This window comes from Rhineura floridana, chromosome 4 (assembly GCF_030035675.1).
Source record: "Rhineura floridana isolate rRhiFlo1 chromosome 4, rRhiFlo1.hap2, whole genome shotgun sequence".
Classification (NCBI taxonomy): Eukaryota; Metazoa; Chordata; class Lepidosauria; order Squamata; family Rhineuridae; genus Rhineura; species Rhineura floridana.
Window position 1 is genome coordinate 197358437 of NC_084483.1, and position 18687 is coordinate 197377123.

The 18687-nt window shown below is 45.6% G+C and overlaps 1 protein-coding gene and 1 non-coding gene across 5 annotated transcripts in view; one reads left to right on the forward strand and one right to left on the reverse strand.

Annotated features, from left to right (window-relative positions):
- Positions 1-18687, forward strand: part of CCDC85A (coiled-coil domain containing 85A) — a 228664-nt gene that overhangs the window by 159139 nt on the left and 50838 nt on the right. For 3 of the 4 annotated variants that reach the window (XM_061625764.1, XM_061625766.1, XM_061625767.1), the window contains exon 3: positions 10283-10359. The exons of the other annotated variant lie outside the window; for it this stretch is intronic. In XM_061625764.1, coding sequence (XP_061481748.1) covers positions 10283-10359 — 77 coding nt within the window. The remainder of the gene's footprint in view (positions 1-10282; positions 10360-18687) is intronic. 4 annotated transcript variants of the gene reach the window in all.
- Positions 13107-13225, reverse strand: LOC133384585 (5S ribosomal RNA). The gene has a single exon (XR_009762632.1). It is a non-coding gene; the product is annotated as a 5S ribosomal RNA (ribosomal RNA).

An 18687-nucleotide genomic window follows, 5' to 3' on the forward strand; every position in this document is an offset into this window, starting at 1 on the left:
AAAGGCCAGACTTGGCGGCAGTATGTAGCACCAACTGTTAGGGCTCCGGTGCTCCGTCAGGGCCCACCTCCGATGCCTGCCCTGGGCTTCCCTTTGGAAAATTTCAGTCCGGTGCTGGATTCTGTTCCAGCTAGGGCTGCATGTGGGAGGTGACAGCAGCACTAGATTGGGATGCATTGTGGGATAAATGGTGGCTTCCACATGCAGCTGCCCAGTGCTGTTACTGCCACTGCTGCTGGGTGACATATGAGAGGGCCCATTCAGAGAGCACTTCACCACAGCCCCCCTTACACCTTGAGTTGGCTCTGAGAAAGAGACCCAGCCTAAACTGCAGCCTATTTCCAGTTGAGTCATGCTAAAACTAAAAAAAAAAGGCCTTATTCCTTCTATGAGAACCCTGGATTAAAAATACCTAATTACATGGAGGTGTATAATTACTGGCAATGTCAGGAAGGTGTGTGCATTCAGAGGAATAGTAAAACGGCACCTGTTGGCTTGGGTACAAAAATAACTGTGTTGACTAGAAGAGAGATAAATCGGGATGGAAGAGGAGGATGTAACTCCGAATGTAATTTGGTTAGCAGAGGATAAAGCTTACAACTGCTACGGCTTCATTTGGCAATCATCAGAGCCTCATATGTGGCTCTGAGTTCCAGCGAATTAACCACATGTACAAAAAGTATACCTTTTGTTCCTGAAAGAAATGAGCAAATCAAAATGGCAACTGACCTGTATTGATTAGAAAGTAGTTGTTTAAGCCACAGCAAAAGGATCAGTGGGCTGTGTAGTACCTATTGAGCAGTATATGTGTGTGTATATGTTGTGTGTAAGATCATGGAAGAATATGTGTTGAAATGGAAATGGCCTGCCTTCAAGTTGATCCCGACTTATGGTGACCCTACGAATAGGGTTTTCATGGTAAGCGGTATTCAGAGGGGGTTTCCCATTGCCTCCCTCTGAGGCTGAGAGGCAGTGACTGGCCCGAGGTCACCCAGTGAGCTTCATGGTTGTGTGGGGATTCGAATCCTGGTCTCCCAGGTTGTAGTCCTACACTCTAACCACTACACCAGGCCAACTAATTCATCACAGGCAAGGCATATCAAAAACGCCTCCTTGCCTGGTGTGAATTTGCATATTTTTGCCCACACTGAATATAATTGGCCAACAGGGACAGCCATCTTTTTTCTGTGAAAAATGCCCCTGAAAACAGTGCTTTGTCATGATATAGCAGGGATGAGGAATGTCAGGCCCAGGGGCCAAAAGTAGCACTTCAGGCCTCTCTACGTGGCCCTCAGGACTCCCCAGGCCATACCCCCTTCCCCCTCTCATTGCCCAAAGAGAGTTTTGCCTTGCTGGAATGCGTCCTTGAGAAGTATAATGCCTCTTGCGTGTGTGTGTGTTTAAATGCCTAAATTTTGCATGGCTGGAAAGTGGCCTATATAGAAAAATGAGTGTCAGATCTGTTGCTATGCCCACTTTCACCCCTGACCCCACCTGTCACTGATATGAAAGCTTCCCCACAAGGGAATGTGGGCCTTGGACTGAAAAAAGCTTCCCATGCCTGTGTTGTAGCATTGTTTCCATGTGGGAATCCTGCCCCAAATGAAAAGGGAAGGCCAGCAGGTTGCGGAGGGCAGCCTCCTCAGCGCATGAAGTAGTAGCAGCAGTGTGTGTGTGTGTACGTGTGCAATAAAAAAGTGGAGAAACAACTCCTTAGCAATGTTCTCACTAAAGTTCTGCACATTCTTATTTTACAGCCCCCCCTACTCTAAACTCTAGTCCAAAGTTGCTAGTTCTTGCCAAACTCCATGGGTTCTCTTACCAGCAGTCTTGTTAAGGTAGATAAAGAGCTGTAATCTGCAGATTAAGCCATGATACCTTCAAGGGAAGGCAGCCAAGAGACACTCGTATTTTACAGGAAGATATTCAAATGAACAAGAACAACTGAGGAATCTGACACTTTTATGAGTTTTTAAAAGATGTGGCATGTAGGGCAAGGCTTGCTCTTTAATTGCAGCACAGATCCTCTTTATGTCTTGAGTAAAAACGAGACGGTTGATGTAATCCTTGTCCTCAGTTGATCTCATTTGCCACAGATAGCTTTGCACTCTATGTAGAAAGAGAGAACGGTGTTTTGGAAACATACTTGGGGTCTTCATTTGTGGTTATGTCCAACCCTGTCCTGAAGACTGAAGGCAAGTCAGTGAAATTAAATATTAGCTGAGTGGCAGACCATGTGTCTTATCTTCATGGATTATCTTAAGAACATAAGAACGTAAGAAGAGCTTGCTGGATCAGGCCAGTGGCCCATCTAGTCCAGCATCCTGTTCTCACAGTGGCCAACCAGGTGCCTGGGGGAAGCCCGCAAGCAGGACCCGAGTGCAACACACATTCCTATTTTCAATAGGATTAGGAAAGATCTCAGATGCAGAGGCTGTGCTAGGCCTAGGCTAGATGGAACACTGGTCTGACTCATGAGATGACACAACTCAGTAGCGGATCAGTAGGTGAACCTAAGAAGATGAGCCTCTGTCGCTGGGAAGATAAGAAGCCACGAGAGTGCCGTGTCTGCTCAGCTTGCCAAGGGTTTCCTCCTGTCTGTCTTTGTGCTGTCAGCAGTAGAGGCTGGTTCATCAGGCAAATGGGACACTGCCCCACCAACCTCAATCTGCCTGCCCTCTTTCTTATAACCAGCCCAGGGGATGGCACTGGCTGTCAGCAACCTTCTCCTTCAGCCACACTGACTGGAAGGCTTGTTGCAGGATTCGTCCAGGACAGCATAGCTTGAAGGTAGTTCTTGGGTGGCATAGTGATGGGGATGTGGAGGGAGTGGAGCCATGGCCCTACCATGGCTGTCCGGACACCAGTACAGAGAGGAGATGGAGACCACCAATGAAATGCTCAGTGAGGAAGGGTCACCCCTTACATTTGATCTGACAGGTTAGATGTTCAGCATCTGCTTCTTCCAGAGAGTTCTTCAGCTGGGCTGTGGGACCTGTTACTCTCTAGGTGTTGCTGGACTCTAACTCCCATCTGCCATAGCTGCTGTGGTCGATAGGCAAGGATGGCTCCCCGTCCCTGTTCCAAAACTTGTGAATTCCTGGAAGAGAAGCCCCTCCCTGAAGAATTTGGGAGGCTTGCCTTGCTTCAAGATGTATATGAGTGCATCTGACCATAGCAGAGGCTTACTATCCGTGACTCCAGCAAAGCAACTGAAGTAGTTGGGGTTTTTTTTCCTTATGTGCTCACCATAGCCTTAGCCACCATGGCTATGCTCTGCCTCCACAGTCGGAGGCAGTATGTTTCTGAATACCAGCTGTGGGAAACCACAGGAGGGGAGAGGGCTCTTGCGCTCAGGTCCTGCTTGTGGGCTTCCCAAGGGCATCTGGTTGGCCACTGTGAGAACAGGATTTTGGATTCGATGGGCCACTGGCCTGATCTAGTAGGCTCTTCTTATATTGTCATTCTTTCACACTCTGATAGAGAGGCAGACCTGAAATCCCCAGACACAATGTCGGATTTTCCTTGCCAGTGACAGATCAGGCAGGAATGCTCTCCACCTGCCTTTCCTGCAGAAAAGATAGAATTTAGAGCAGCCTTGCCAACCTGGTGCCCTCCAGCTGGTTTAGACGACCTCTCCCATCAGCCCCATCCAGCGTGGCGGTGCTGGTTGAGGCCGTTGGGAATTGTAGTCCAAAACAACTGAAGGGCACCAGATGGATGAAGGCTGGTGTAGAGCTTTTGTTGCTGTAGAACAGAAGTGTTTACCTCCATCACCTGTTACTGTAAACCGCCCAGAGAGCTTCGGCTATGGGGCGGTATATAAATACAATAAATAAATAAATATAAATAAATATCACCTAGTGGCAGAGGAAGGAGGAGGTATCTAGAGACCACTGGTTTATTTTTGTTTGGCAAAGAAAAATTGTAGTCCCTTACACCCTGAATAATAATAATAATAATAATAATAAAAGTTTCTTCCTCTCTCAGAGTATTATAATTTATTGACAATAGAATGTTCAGGATACACAACAGAATATTCACCACGTGCAATTAACTTTGGGAGCCTGCCAACAGAGATGAGTGAGAAGTTTGATTCAATTTGCATTTCAATCCGCATGTATGAGATTTTGCACTTTACAAAACAATATGAGATCCAAAACACAGCTGTCCTTCGAAATTTGCCCTTATTCAAATTTTGAAATACAGTTCACCAACCAACCAATGTTTACAAAAATGCCTATATTAGGGGAAAGTATGCATGAGAATGAATATATGGTGAAAATAACATACAACAATGCATTATTTGGTGAGAAATTGCTTGCAAAACTGTGTACATTAGTCAAAACCGCCTACAAAAATGTGTTTATTGGGAGAAATTTGCACTAAAATCCTGCAGAATTTCCTTGAGGATTTTTTTAAAAAAAATTGCGAATTGCTCCAGAAATGTTGAGAACTGAATGTAAGATTGGAAAAATGAGAAACTGAGAGAACCGAATTTGACAGATCTTTCCACCCTTACCTGCTACCATAAGATGTGGTGATGATTACTTGCATGCATGGTTTTTTTTACAAGATTAGATACATTTACTCTAGATGTTTTGAACTTACTCCAATCAGCCTTTAGCATGGTCAGGGATGATGGGAGTTTTAGTCCAGCAAATTCTGGAGAGCCCTTGTCAGAGAATAGATTCATCGATTTCTTCTGAGATAGCTAAATAGAATGTGAGTGTACCTGCTTTATTTGCTGCGACCAATGGCTTGTGAATGCCCCCAGTGACATGCTGTTATAACAGATGATGGAAATTGCAAGAGGGGACAGTGCTCTTGCATTCAGGTCCTGCTTGTGGGCTTCCCATGGGCAACTGGTTGGCCACTGTGAGAACAGGATGCTGGACTAGATGGGCCATTGGTCTGATCCAGCAGGCTCCTCTTATGTTATTTTGCTCTGCTTGTGAGTTTCCAGATACATTCAGCCGATCATTATTGGAGACAGAATTTTGAGTGCAAAGGATATTGGTCTTATCTAGACAGGGAATTTTTAGTTTACCTTCAGAATCTCCTCATTCTGCCTGAGAGCGTTTGCAACAACTTCTAAGAGGAGGAAAATAAAAACACCAGAGAGAAAAATATAAAAGTGCATAGTAATCAACTGTGCAGCAATTAAATAATAATGGCACCACCAAAAGCCCCTGGAAAATGTTATTTGGGATAAATGAGAGAATGGATCATGCAAACCCACCTACAGAGTCTGTGACTGAACTGGGATTTGTACAGAAGCATCCTAGAGCCAAGTGTGATGCCCTAGTCACTGAGGGTCAAGCCACATGTGATGTGGGAGGTCTGTTGTTCACCAGGCAATTCACAGACTCTCAGTCTCAAATTCCTGCCTGCAGGATGGGTATCGTCACAGACTGCCTGGAGGAATAATGAGGTGAAATGAGAACAGGAAGTGAAAGCACTCTGTAGATTTTGAAATGCAGTGAATAATAGGTTTTGCCTTTTAGTTTTACATTAGAAGGCAGTCAGAACCAAGTGGTTTTGTATTTCTAATATTGCTGCTATTTTCGTCTTCGGCAGAGAACATGTTTGATCAGTATTGCTCAGCTGATGTTAAAGACTTCACATTAAAGGCCAGTTCCTAGAATAAGAAACGGCAAGAGTCCTGGCACACAACCCTTAGCCTCCTTATAGGAACACAGGAAGGTGCCTTACACTGAGTCAGCCCGTTGGGCCGTCCAGATCAGCCTTGCCTACACCGACTGGCCATGGCTCTCCAGAATTTCACACCAGCTTTCTTTTCCACCCCTATTTGGAGTTGCTAGGGAGTGAGCCTGGGACCTGCATGCCCAGCAGCTGCCCTGCCACTGACCTTGCTACATTTCCACTGGACTAACTTGTCCATTGGTTTCAGTGAGTCTAGGATCATAGGAAACTGCCTTCTACTGGGTCAGACCCAGTGGTTCATTTACGTCTGTATCGTTTACATTGGGTAGCTATGACCAGCCCTACCTGGGGAGGCCAGGGGTTGAACATGGGACATTTTGCAGCGGATGCTCTAGCACTGAGCTACTTTGGGACAAAGTAATTGTACTTCAGTGTGGGGCCCAGTTGAAAAGGAGTGGTATGTGCTCCCTGTATCCAGAGTCTGGGGTCACTCCAGGGGCAGTGAGCAAGTCTACCCCTGTAGTGCCCCCAAGCATGTACTTTTATTTTTGCCTTGTTTCTTGATCGATTAGAAAAACGTATCCCAATTTTCCCCATCCGAAAAGGAATGGGACTAGCAAAAACAACAGAAGCATATACCAGGAGTTGACCCTGGGACCTTTTGCATGCTAATCATGTACTCTACCCTGAGCTACAGTGCCTCCCCTAAAAGATGTCCACTACACGTAAGGGACTGGTGCACTTTCATAAAAATACAGCGAGGTGGTGTACATCATAAAAGCACAATATTACAATAAGATCAATAAAAACATCAGTAAATACAGGTTGTTTAAACATGTATTTCAAAGGCCCTGCCTAAGCAATACAGTTTTCAGAAGACATCTAAAAGAGAGCAGGGATGACTCCTGCCACAGGTCTTTTGTCAAGGAGTTCCACAGGGCTGGGGCTGCTACACTAAAAGCTCGGTCCCTGGTAGAGGCCAACCAAACATCAGGGGCATGAGGGGCCTCCAGAAATGCCCCATTGGAAGATCTCAGTGACTGAGGCAGTTCAGAAGGAACCAGCTGGTCCTTAAGATTCTTCAGGCCAAAGTTGTTCAGGCTTTTGTCAGTTAAAACAAGAACCTTGAACCTGGCAACAACGAAGTAACATATTACCTGTTAGTATTGGCTCCACTGAGAGAAAAGGCAGGATATAAATTTAAGTACTCTTACCCCTTCTACTAATAATTGTTTCTCCATCTCAACCCTGGGGCATTGCAGGAAATTACAATGCAGCTACACATTGGATGTCTGCTGCTGCCGCCGCCGCCACCACTGCTACTATTGCTGCCGCCACCCTCACTCTTCCAGTCTGTCTACCTCACCCTCACGCTTCCACCTGTCTACCTCCACACCCAGTGGCAAAAAGAGGAGGAGGGGGAGTGGCTGTCCACCAATATGGAGGACACTGACAGGGCCAGCCCCAGGCATGCCAGGGCCCTTGGGTACCAGCCTGCCCTGGTCCCCTCCGCTCCCCTTCCATGATCCGCGGAAGCATCTGCATACCGCAAGACAGGAGCTTCTGCACCTCCCACCATCCCCCTGCTATCCCCATTCTTCACCTACCTTTCCATTGTTTTTTGTGGCGCGCGCAGGTTTGCCATCAGTCAAGATGGCGGCTGAGGTTTCCCTAAGGGGCTGAAGCCTCTACCGCCATCTTGGTTGATGGCAGCAATGCGCGCATGTAGCACGCATGTGTGCCATCAACCAAGATGGTGGCAGAGGCTTCAGCCCCTTAAGAAAACCTCGGCCGCCATCTTGATTGATGGCAAATCAGTGTGCCGCAAAAACCAACAGAAAGGTAGGTAAAGTGGGGGGATAGCAGGGGGATGGCGGTCTGCGGATGTTTCCGCAGATCGCGGAAGGAGAGCAGAGGGCCCCCTGTAGCTCCAGGGGCCCTCGGGCCAGTGCCCCACCTGGCCACCCTTTAGAACTGGCCCTGGACACTGACATGACGGACATCAGAGGCCACCATACAAAGGAAATGTTCAGGTACTCCAAGTCTTCAAGCAGTGTCCCTGGTTCCCAACATTTGAACTATCTTGGGTGTGCCAAAAGAGTGCAGTTACTTTAGTGAAACTTTGCAGAATAGCATGTACTAATTTCCAAATCATCGTAGGTTCACTCATCGCTTGCTATGACAACTCTTACACAGCAAAGCACACAAAACGTTGGATCACCAATGGTCTGACTTGGTGTAAGACAACTTCCTAAGAAACACATATTTAAATTATATATTTAAATAATAATGGTAATCATGATAATAATTTATTTATTAAATTTATATCCTGCCCTTCCTCTCAGGAGGAGCCTTCAGGGCACACCGCTAACACAAGGCAGTTTACAAGCTTTAAAATAAATCACAACATAGGCAAACAACAATGATAAAATAATAGGTTTTATTTTTAAAAAAATTTTAAAGATAAAATAGCCCATTAACTTCACTAATACATAAGCAGCAGGATTTTTCTTTTTAAGGCTCAGTGCCTAGGCCTAACATAGGCTGCCCATCCTGCAGAGTTAGGCTTCAAAATTCCAAAATGTTCCTACAATTCATTTCCATGTATTAATTCCCTGGGCTGTATGGAAACAGCTACACCTGCTAGGAGGAACCTAAATTCCCAGTTTGCCCACTGTACAATCATCCTCCAGTAGCAGCAGCAAGAACTTCCTCTAATATCAAAACTGGGCTTTGCAAAAAGCGAAACTGCCCAAAATATTGCCTGCAGAGCACTGAAGAACTCCGGATTGTTTTGTTTTGTTCTGTCAAAGCACAGCATTGGGGAATTAAAAAGCAACAAATTAAAAGCTTCATTTAAAATAATAATAATAATCCTGTACTGCAGTGCTTGTACAAATACAAAACAGAACTCTTCAGTTCTCTGCAGGCAGCAGTCTAGACAGCCCCACAATGTAAGGCCTGTCAGGTGGGGTTGCCATGTTCAGTCCCTGAGACTGATCCTGTATCTTTAGGAGAAGAGAAAGTCAGCCAAGTGCAGGTGTTCTTGCAACCCTGTAATGGGAAAAACCACAAGGTGGAAACTCTCCCTTCCCCCTGCACAACTTTTAAAGACACAGAAGACCTCTTGGTTGCCAGGCCCGACCTCCAAAAGTTCTTCTGTATCTTTACAAGTTGTGCAGGGGGAAAGGCAGAATTCCACCTTGTGGTTTTTCCCATTACAGTGTTGCAAGAACACCTGCACTTGGCTGACTTTCTCTTCTCCTAAAGATACAGGATCAGTCTCAGGCCAGGAACATGGCAACCCTACTGTCAGGAGACTTGTGAAGCCTATTGGAGGACATAGACAACCACAAGAAAGAAAGGCTGGTGGGAAGCTGTAAATGTTTTAAAAATGTAATAAATTGTTTTAAGGTAAGCAAGAGACATCCCCGCCATCCACCCCCAAGGGATTGTATAGGAAAATGAATTGTTTTTACTTCTCTCTCTCTCTCTCTCTCTCTCTGTCACACACACACACCCTAATTTTCTGCAATTTGGCAGACATAATCCACTCTCAAGGGGCTCCTGTGCCTATAAAATTCATCTACTTAGGCCGCATCGGGGGGAAACATAGAGCTTCCTTTTTTGCTGAGTGGCTCGGAACCTGAAACAGATTGAATCGGAGAGTGCACAGAGCAATTCAGAAACAGAATTCTGCAGAGATACAGATACAAGGCGAATTTTGGAGCCTGTACACACCCCTTGTTTTTAGCATGTAGATCTGAGCATGGACACCTCAATCTGCATCACAGAGAAAAACACACTCTTCCAAACTGGGCCTTGAGTTTAATAGTATAGATTCTGTTGAGCTGATAATACCAAAACTTAAAAGTCATAGATGGCTTCTAGTTGCAGCCAGCACTTGGAAATATGATCCCACAGAGCACAACATGACACAATGCTTTGACCAGATGTCTTAGAGTAAATGCATAGCTACTGCTGTGAAGACACCCAGCCAAAAATCACCTGCTGGTGACTAGGGATGGAGTTTGCTGCATGGTTTTGATCTGCTTGCATTCTGGTAGTCCGTCATTTGATTCCATTCTGCCCTTTTTTTGTTTCCACTTGCTCTCGCACTTGCTGATTCAATCTGCTGTGTGTGTTTTGGGGTGATTCGATTCGCAGTTTATTGTTTTTGGTGGCCAAAATTTTGTAGGTAGCAACGTAGATACTTATGTAAATGATGACGGTATTTGATGTGGTGTTTTGGCAGCGGGAAAAACATTTCACAATTTTTAGGTAGCTTATGTGAATGATCACAGTGTTCCACGTGGTTTAACTCAACGTAACTCAAAGTAAAATAGGGGGAGAGTTTGAAAGAATAAATTATTGCGGATTTGCAGCCGCGGCCACAAAATCCGTGCCGATTACAGCCATGGCCTGCAGCAAGAAATAGGCACTGGTCTGAAAGGATGGCGAACTATCGAATTTAGCTGGAATCTGGTGCCAGGTCCTATTTAGCGGATATTCTCCCCCCCCCCACCTACCAGTGACTAGTTCTGATGCTGGGTGTGCCAAAGTAGACTTGTGTGTGTAATAAGAGCTCTTTTCTTTTGTCTTTTTTTAATTTTAGAATCAACCTTGTCCTATGTTAGGCAGCTGGAAGCAAGAGTAAGACAGCTGGAGGAGGAAAATCGCATGCTTCCCCAGGTGGGTGATTTCTATTGCTAGGCGCCTAGCTTGTAGCTCAGGTCCATAGCTAGAAGATTGGCACAGACTCGCGTCCATGTTTGACTCCATCCTGCTGGATATCAAAGCCTGGATCAAGTGGCTGAGCTTGAGTGAATTTGATTTCAATTGCCATCCGGGTTCACCAGGGTTAGCATCCCAAGTGACAACAGGATAATCCCCCCCCCCCAGTTCATCAGCAAGGAACAAGCCATCAGCCCGATGGGGAATGGTGCAGCCAAAGCAGACAGATCCATCCAGCTGCAGCTGCTAAGAGAAGGAACTCAAGCCCGGTTGGGTCTTCAGGTTATTCAAACTGGAGAGTGGGTTCCAGGGCTGATGCTTTATAGAGCTAGATGGCATTCTGTTGGGTTTGTGGGTCACCTGACCAGGTACTGAGTCAACTGGAAGAGTTTGCAGTACTGCCAACCCCGTACCTCTGGGTAACATAGATCAGCCCACAATTCCTTCTGCACGCTCGGTGGTGCCAGGAGATAAGGAACTGAAGCCTGCTTGCCAGGAGTCCTGGTTGTGAAACCCCTGGTGTGCAGTTGCTCCGTCCCAACCGTGAACACAGCTGGTGGGTGCCAACAGAATTGGAACCAAAGCAGGAGTCACTGGAGGGGGTCATCAAATTCTGGGAAACCTTAAGGTTTGCAGAAGTATAATTAAAAAAAACTCTTAAGGTGCCCAGCCTGAAGATTATGATTGGTATTGTCAGAAGGTTGACTTAGAAGGTTGACTGTTCTGGAGCTTTTTAGTAGTAGTAGGAGCATCCAAACCCCCCAACAACTATCCCAAGTCCCAAATGCTGCTGACAGGGACAGGAAACTGGGGTAGACAGGTGAGGAGGAGGAAGAGGAGGAGGAGGAGGCAGGAAGGTTGGGAGAGAAAAGTGGGATGCCCTGCTGGGTGGGTATGGCTGACTGGACCCAAGGAGAGCCACACTCCTATTAAGAAGGTGAGAAGGCATGGCAACCTTTTCTTGCAGGTCCTTCTCGGAAGAATTGCTTCTTGATCCTGCACTAGGACAGTGCTTTTAGCTAGGTGAGGAAAATTAGCCTTGAATCCTAAGCAGCAGGGATTTGGAAGCATTCAGAAGCCAAGATCAGTAAGGGCATGCCCATATGAGGACCTCCCCCCTGACACCACCATTGCTGCTGTCTTGACCTTTTGTTTTGGAAATACACGAAGCAGTGCCTGGAAAGGGGTGGCACTAAGTTGGGAGGGGCTTACGCAGCATTCCTCTGCATGGACTGCACCGTCCTTTCAGTTTTCCTGGCTAACCACGTGGAGCAGCGTGGATTGGCATGACTTTGGTTTTCTAGGATAGGATAGGATGCAGGGATAGTTCTGTAACGTGGTTGTATGTAGAGCCTGGGGGGATTCTAATCATACGGTATTGAGGGCAGAGATATAGAAAGAGCCATTTCACAATGTACAAGAGTGTCGGAGAAAGGATTTCATAGCTGGGAAGAGTCTCCACGGACTCCCCTCTCCATTTAAAATAGGTTTTAACTTAATGGAAAAACATAATATATCACAATACGATTGTAAACACCCAAAAGGGTCTTCATACCTCTGCAAAGAATTCCCTAGGATCTCCCCACCTCCAATACAGTGAATCTGATGTGACACTGTCTACACATATGGTATATTTCACCAGCAAAATGCCTACCAAAAGATGCAGCCGCCTATAGCTCTCTTTTTCTTTGCATATGAACTAGGGATGGAATGATCTGTTAGTTTCTGGTCTCTCAGTTTCTCATTTTTCTGATCTGAAATTGAGTTCTCCACATTTCTGCAGCAGTTTGCTATTTTTTTTAAAAAAAAAAATCCTCACGAAAACTATTTTGTATTTTAGTGCAAATTTCTCCCTAATAAATAATTTTTGTATGCAGTTTTGATTAATGTACACATTTTGCAAGCCATTTATCTTAAAATAATGCATTTTTGTATGTTGTTTTCACAAATATATTCATTTTGTGCACACTTTCACCCAATATATGAATTTTTGTAAAACATTGCTTGGTTGGAGAACTGCATCACAAAATGTGGATAAGTGCAAATTTCAGTGGATGGCTGTGTTTTGATTCTCATATTGTTTCAGAAAGTGCGAATGTGATAAATTCGGCTTTCAATGCAAACTTAACTGAATTTCCCTCCCACCTGTAATATAAACATAGGAAGCTTGCCTTATAAGAAGTTTGTTCACATCTTACACTGAACAGGTACAAGTTGTCTCTATACATGTACAGTACTGTAGTAGCAAATTCAGAAGTTCAGGGTCCTGTCATGATAGTAAGCCACACCCCCTCCCATCCTTTTTGTTTTTGTTTTATTGCTGGATTGAGAAAGAGATCCTTATTAGTGCCTTCTCTCATGACAACAGATGCCCCTAGGAGCCAATAAGCATGAAAGGAGAGAGTGTTAGCTACTGAGAAGAGTTTTCTCAGTGGGTGACTCACCTCCTTTCACTCTTATTGGCTCCAATCAGCAGGAAAGGACAAGCAAGCCTGTTAGGTGACTCTTGCCAGCAGCTGACACATTCTCCTTTCATGCTGATTGGCTCATAGAATGCTGGAGCCATAGGGTCCAAGAATTTGTTGTTGTAATATGCCTTCAAGTCGATTACGACTTATGGTGGCCCTATGAATCTTGTTTGGATATATTCATAGGTTTTTCATGGTAAGAGGTATTCAGAGGTGGTTTAGCATTGCCTTCCTCAAAGCCTATGGCACCTGGTATTGCCAGGTGGTCTCCCATCCAAGTACTAACCAGGCCTGACCCTGCTTAGCTTCCGAGATCAGACGAGATCGGGTGTGTTCAGGGTGGTATGGCCGTAGGCTACCTCTCAAAGAATAAGAGGTCAAAAACCACTGTTTTGCCAACAGGCAACAAAGATTTGGAATTTCAGAAGATTTGGAGTCACACTAGTGGAAGAAGATTAACTGTTTTATTTGAGATATTGGTTTAGCACTGAATTGCATTCAAGGCACTAAAACAATAAAACAGAGATAAAAGCAGCTAATTAACCCACCCGGTCTTACATTCGCCTTACAGTTGCTGGAAGCCCTGAAAGCAGCAACAGCAAGATCCCAGTAGCCAACTGCACTGTGCACCCTCAGTCTGTGGTGAGGCTCTGGGCTCTCGCTGTTCTACACACAACTCAACTACTGTGTACCCAGGTACACAGACTGTACACTCATTGAATGTAACGTGTAAACACCCCTACTGAGTCAGGCCATTGGTCCATCTAGCTTGGTGTTGTCTACACTGACTGACAGCCTCTCCAGGGTTTCAGGCAGGAGTCTCTCCCAGCCCTGCCTGGATTGCACCTGGGACTTCCTCCGTGCAAATCAGATGCTCTTCCACTGAGGTTTGCTTTTAGATGAGTCGTAAGCAAGACTGTTGTTTTTGCTGCAACAGACTAATGTAGACACTCCTCGGGAAGTGGGTTGCATGATAGATCTTATGCATGCAAAGTCTGTGCTCTGGTGCTGAGCTAAAGTGCTTCACTGTAATAAGGAATTTGCTGCCACAACATGTAGCAATGACCACCAACTTATACAGCTTAAAAGGAGTTCAGACAACCCCACGGAGGATATCTATGGCCTAGTCAGGAGATGTATCAAGTGTTGCTGTTCCACTAACGGAACAGACTTACACATGCACGACCCAACCTTCCCTTCCTCTCCTCTTCCTTGCAGCTCCTGTGGGTCCTCCAGAGGACTGGATGGGTCTCTGGAGCAGGTTTTGAGGGCATTGGGGGGAGAGGAGAGGAAGGGGAACATGTCTCTCAACAGCAAAAACTCAGTTGGAGAAGAACAGGGGCAGAGGGCTATTGCTCTCATGTCCTGCTTGTTGGCTTCCCAAAGGCATCTGGTTGACCACTGAGAGAACGGGATGCTGGACTTAGATTGGCGTTTGTTCTGATCCAGCAGGACTCTTCTTACGTTCTTATGTTTTTGCAGTCCCTCCCGTAAGAAACCTATTGATTGTCCACCACTTGGTAGCCCTTTGCTTACATTTATGAAGAACGGAGCCCTGCTGCTCTATAAATCTGGACTTAACAGCGTGGTTGGAGGTCCCGCTGTGGTTGGTTGCTCCCACGCTGGTTGGTAAGGGAAAGTGTGAAGTCTTTTCACCCATATGATGAGCAACCATGCAAGTGACAGGGGTGGTGCCCAAAGCACTGATGTGGGTGGAAGGCTCCTCACATTCCCTCACTTGTGTAGGAACCACCACAAAGAGAAGGGCAAAATGAATGTGCAGCAGGTATTCTCTGGATGGTTCTGAGACAGTGGCAACAGACGTCCTTTTGAAGCGCAGCTCTCACCACTTTGTGTGCTCAGCTTGGTTTTGAGCCCAAACCTGCCTTTCAAGACGACTGAAATCTATACAGCCAACAAAAAGCCTCCCATTCCAGCAATCAAATGCACTCACCTTTTGTTTTAATTTCTCATTAATGGTGATCATCAAGCACTTGCACTTGGGGTGTTTAATTTTTTTCTCATGCTTTATCTCAGGTTCTCCCCACCCCTTCATCCCCATGAATGTAGGTACTTCGCTAGCAAAATCTCACTGAGGATCAAAATCTGTGTTGTGGAATGAATATTTGATTAAAAGAAGTCTATAGTTACAAACAACCAGCTTCAAGCTTCCATGGATGTCAGTCTTTTTCTTTCTAATCATATTCTACAAAAAACTTTGAGAACATCTTCCAAAGGATCTATGTACATGGCAGCCCCGTTGCAGAAATCCAGTTTTGGTTGTCACATCGCAAATAATTAGCGTTCTTCCAGAACTTTTGCTCTTAGGTTTTTCAGCCATTTCAGGGAGGATTGGAAGGTGGGGGAAAGAAAAGGCAAACTTTATACTGAGAAAAATCAAAGTTTAAAAAATTTCAGAGGCAGCCAAGGTAGGGATGGCAGTGTCTTTTTTTTTTTTTAGCGCTTCAGTTTCTTTTACAGAAAATGTCCTGGTTGCTGGGGGCAGCTGCAGTTGGTAGCTAGCTGGGCTGCCACATTCTCCCACAATATTAACCTGATCTCCTGGCAGCTGAGTCACTACTGCTTACCAGGAAGGAGGAGGGGCACGGGGCGGCTGGGAGGTTGGTGCAGTCCCTGGTGCCTCGCCCTCCCCTTCCTCTGCTTCCTAGTAAGCAGCAGCAACTCAGCTGTTGGGAGGTCAGGTGAGCGTCGCTGTCCCACCATCTTGGACACCTCCTTGGACACCTCCTTGAAAGTTCAGATTAAAACCCGGAGCGGATTCCACTGCCCCTCTGATATGGAACCATGAGACACCACTGCCCCCCATGCCGTCCACTACTGCGGGACATCAGTTCGAAGGATCTGGGGATGGGTGAATCTGTCAACCAGTTTCTCATTTTTCCAATCTTATTTCAGTTCTCCACATCGCTTTGCGTTTTTTTTTTTAAAAGGTCCTCACAAAAATTCATTGGCATTTCTGTGTGAGTTTTTTCTATTATATAACTTTTGCAAGCAATTTTCCCTAATATAATACATTTTTGTATGTTATTTTCACTAACATATGCATCTTTATGTGCCCTGTACCTAGTATGTACTTGTTACTTGGTTGGAGAAGTGCACTGTAACATTTGGAGAAATGCAAATGTTGAATGATGACTGGTTTTTCCCCAGTTTGTGCATTGTTTTAGGAAATGCAAATTAGGTAGATCCATCTTTATATGCGAACTGATCCGGACTTCCCCCTCATCCCTAGCTGTGTCATGATGTTGCATGATTCCAGACACGTTGTTGGGCAACCCTGACCCGCGCTAACACCTATTCTAGGATTGGTGTTCCTGGGTAATAACTCTTGAGATAAGTACAGTAGGGCCCCACTCATACGGCAGGTTAGGTTCTGGACCCCTGCTGTAAAGTGAAAACTGCTGTAAAGCAGTTGAATAGAATGGCGCGCGATGTCTGAAAACCACCGTAAAAGTGGAACAAGCACCATATGAGTGGGGCTTTAGTCTAGTTGAGTCTGAGACCGCTATGTTAGCGAAGCGCTGTAAAGCGGGGCCCTACTGTACTGCAAAATCCTGCACTAGATAAGAGTCAGCAGTCCTTCGTTGAACTGGTATGGAAAAATAAACACCTTCCTCAAATGGTGTTACAGGGAGTGTAAATGGGGAGTTCGAGTTGCTTTGTGTCTAGATAAGCCAGGGCAGGCATCAGTAGTGGGTGCTGGTGTGGCCCTGCCAGGTGCTTGAGGATGCTGGGTGCTGACACCAGCCCTGGTCACAGCATACATCATATATGGAGTGGGGAAACGTACATGTGGGCAAGCTGCTCCACAATTTTTATTTGTTGTTGTTGTTGTTCTATCCCACCTTTCCCCCCAAGGAGCTCAAGTTGGCACACATGGTTCTTCTCCCTCTGTTTTTATCCTACAACAACCGTGCAAGGTAGGATAGGCTGAGAGACAGTGACTGGCCCAACACCACCCAGCAAGCTTCATGGCTGAGTGGGGCTTTGAGCCTTGGTCTCCCAAGTCCTAATCCAGGACATTAACCACTACACCACATTGGCATTCTAGAGCATCATTCCAAACATGAACCAGTGTGTGACTATCACGTTGCTTTGCGAGGCTGAAGGCAATGCTGCAGGTTTTTTCGTTGGCCAGGCTGCAACTTACGGATGTTTTTGCTTCTAGTTGGCATGAGACGGGGTAGGATCCAAGCTCCTTCTGAATCTGTGACCATAGATGGAATTTTTGGAGCAAGAAAACAGGCTTTACCAGAGGTTCATAGCAGGCTGTTGGAGCCTCCTCCTGCAGATCATGTCAAAAATAAATTGGCTGGCTGCACAAAGGCATGGGTAGCATCACTTTATGGCAGTGCTTAATAAGCACAAAGCTATGTGAGCCTGTTGAGTGGAAATATAGTTCAGGAGTTCTGGAATAAATAGTATGTCCTGTATTCAGAGAGGCTAGGAACGTGCTTTGCAGGAATTGTCCACAAGGCGTCTTGAAAATGTGTTGTGTGACACAATGTAGTTCCTCTGGAATCATCAGAAGCCTGGTATCAATCTTCTGGTTTGGCACGGTCAAGTCATCACAAGTTGATTTCCTTCTGCAGTTTTCCCTTTGTACCTAAGCGGCTGATTGAAAAGCGGCCACATGTAAGAAGCCACACTGATGTGATGACACAGCAGGGAACATTCTCAAACATTCCATTTGCTAAGGGAACAAAGTTGTCAGAATGTTTGCAACTTAGTTTCTGTGAGGAAAGGGAGAGTTGGCAGCTGTGGCTTGGGTGTAAAGCCTCACATGTGCTCTAAGGATCAGAGTAACTTTGTGGGATCAGACTGTGAAGAAAGATAAAAGTTGTAAGAGGTTGGGAAATTAGGTGATAGGATGCCTAGAAATAAGAATACAGCGTGGAAACAAGTACCACACTCTCACTCTCTCTTTCTCTCTCTGTATGTATATCAATCACATTCAGATTTGAACCAACCAGCCAGTTCTTTGGCTGCAGGCTACTAGTCTGGTTGAAATTTCCTGCTGATCATCTTACTTTGAAAATAGAAGTTCCTGTTGCCCCTCCGTCCCCCTGGTGATTCTTAGTATATTAATAATGGTTTCCATAGAATTTCCAAATGTGTAAGAGCTGGGAGAGGGGGTTGTGAGGGATGTCTGAAGAAAATCCTTCTCATCTGGATTTGCTTGAAACAATTTGACGTTATTTTCCTAATTTAAATCCGTTGTTGTTTTTCTCCAAAGAGGGTGGCTATACTGCCTGGTGGCAAATGGCTCTTTCCTTCCTCCTTGCTGGTACTTGGTCTGTAGATGGGTGGGCTGTTATTTTTTCCCTTCCAGAGTGTCCTTCGTTCCAGCCCAATCACTGGTGTGGTGGGGAAGTTGATTCATTAGCAAGTACCTGCTATAGGAACCAGCCTCCTAACAGTGCTTCTCCTGACATGGAGAGGTCATCCGTGAAATAATCGGAGGAGACATGATGGCCCCTCCTTTTTTCACCAGTTCTGCTACAGGGATTCACTGGATCCCAAGTCAGTCCCACAGCCATCCCATGATGGCATTGGGCCTGATTTGAGCTCATTTGCTGTGCCAGTTCCAGGCTGGCACAGTCTTTCGACTATTTTGACTATCACTTTTAAATATGTTCTCAAAGTGGTTTACATATTAAAAGGTGGGTTACAAACATGTTTCAGAAAAGTTGTTTGCAGCCTCTGCAGGAGCAGCTGTCATCCATTCAACATTTTAGGAGCTGGACTGAACAGGATCAAATAGATATCTACACTCCCATTCCTGAATAGATGCAGG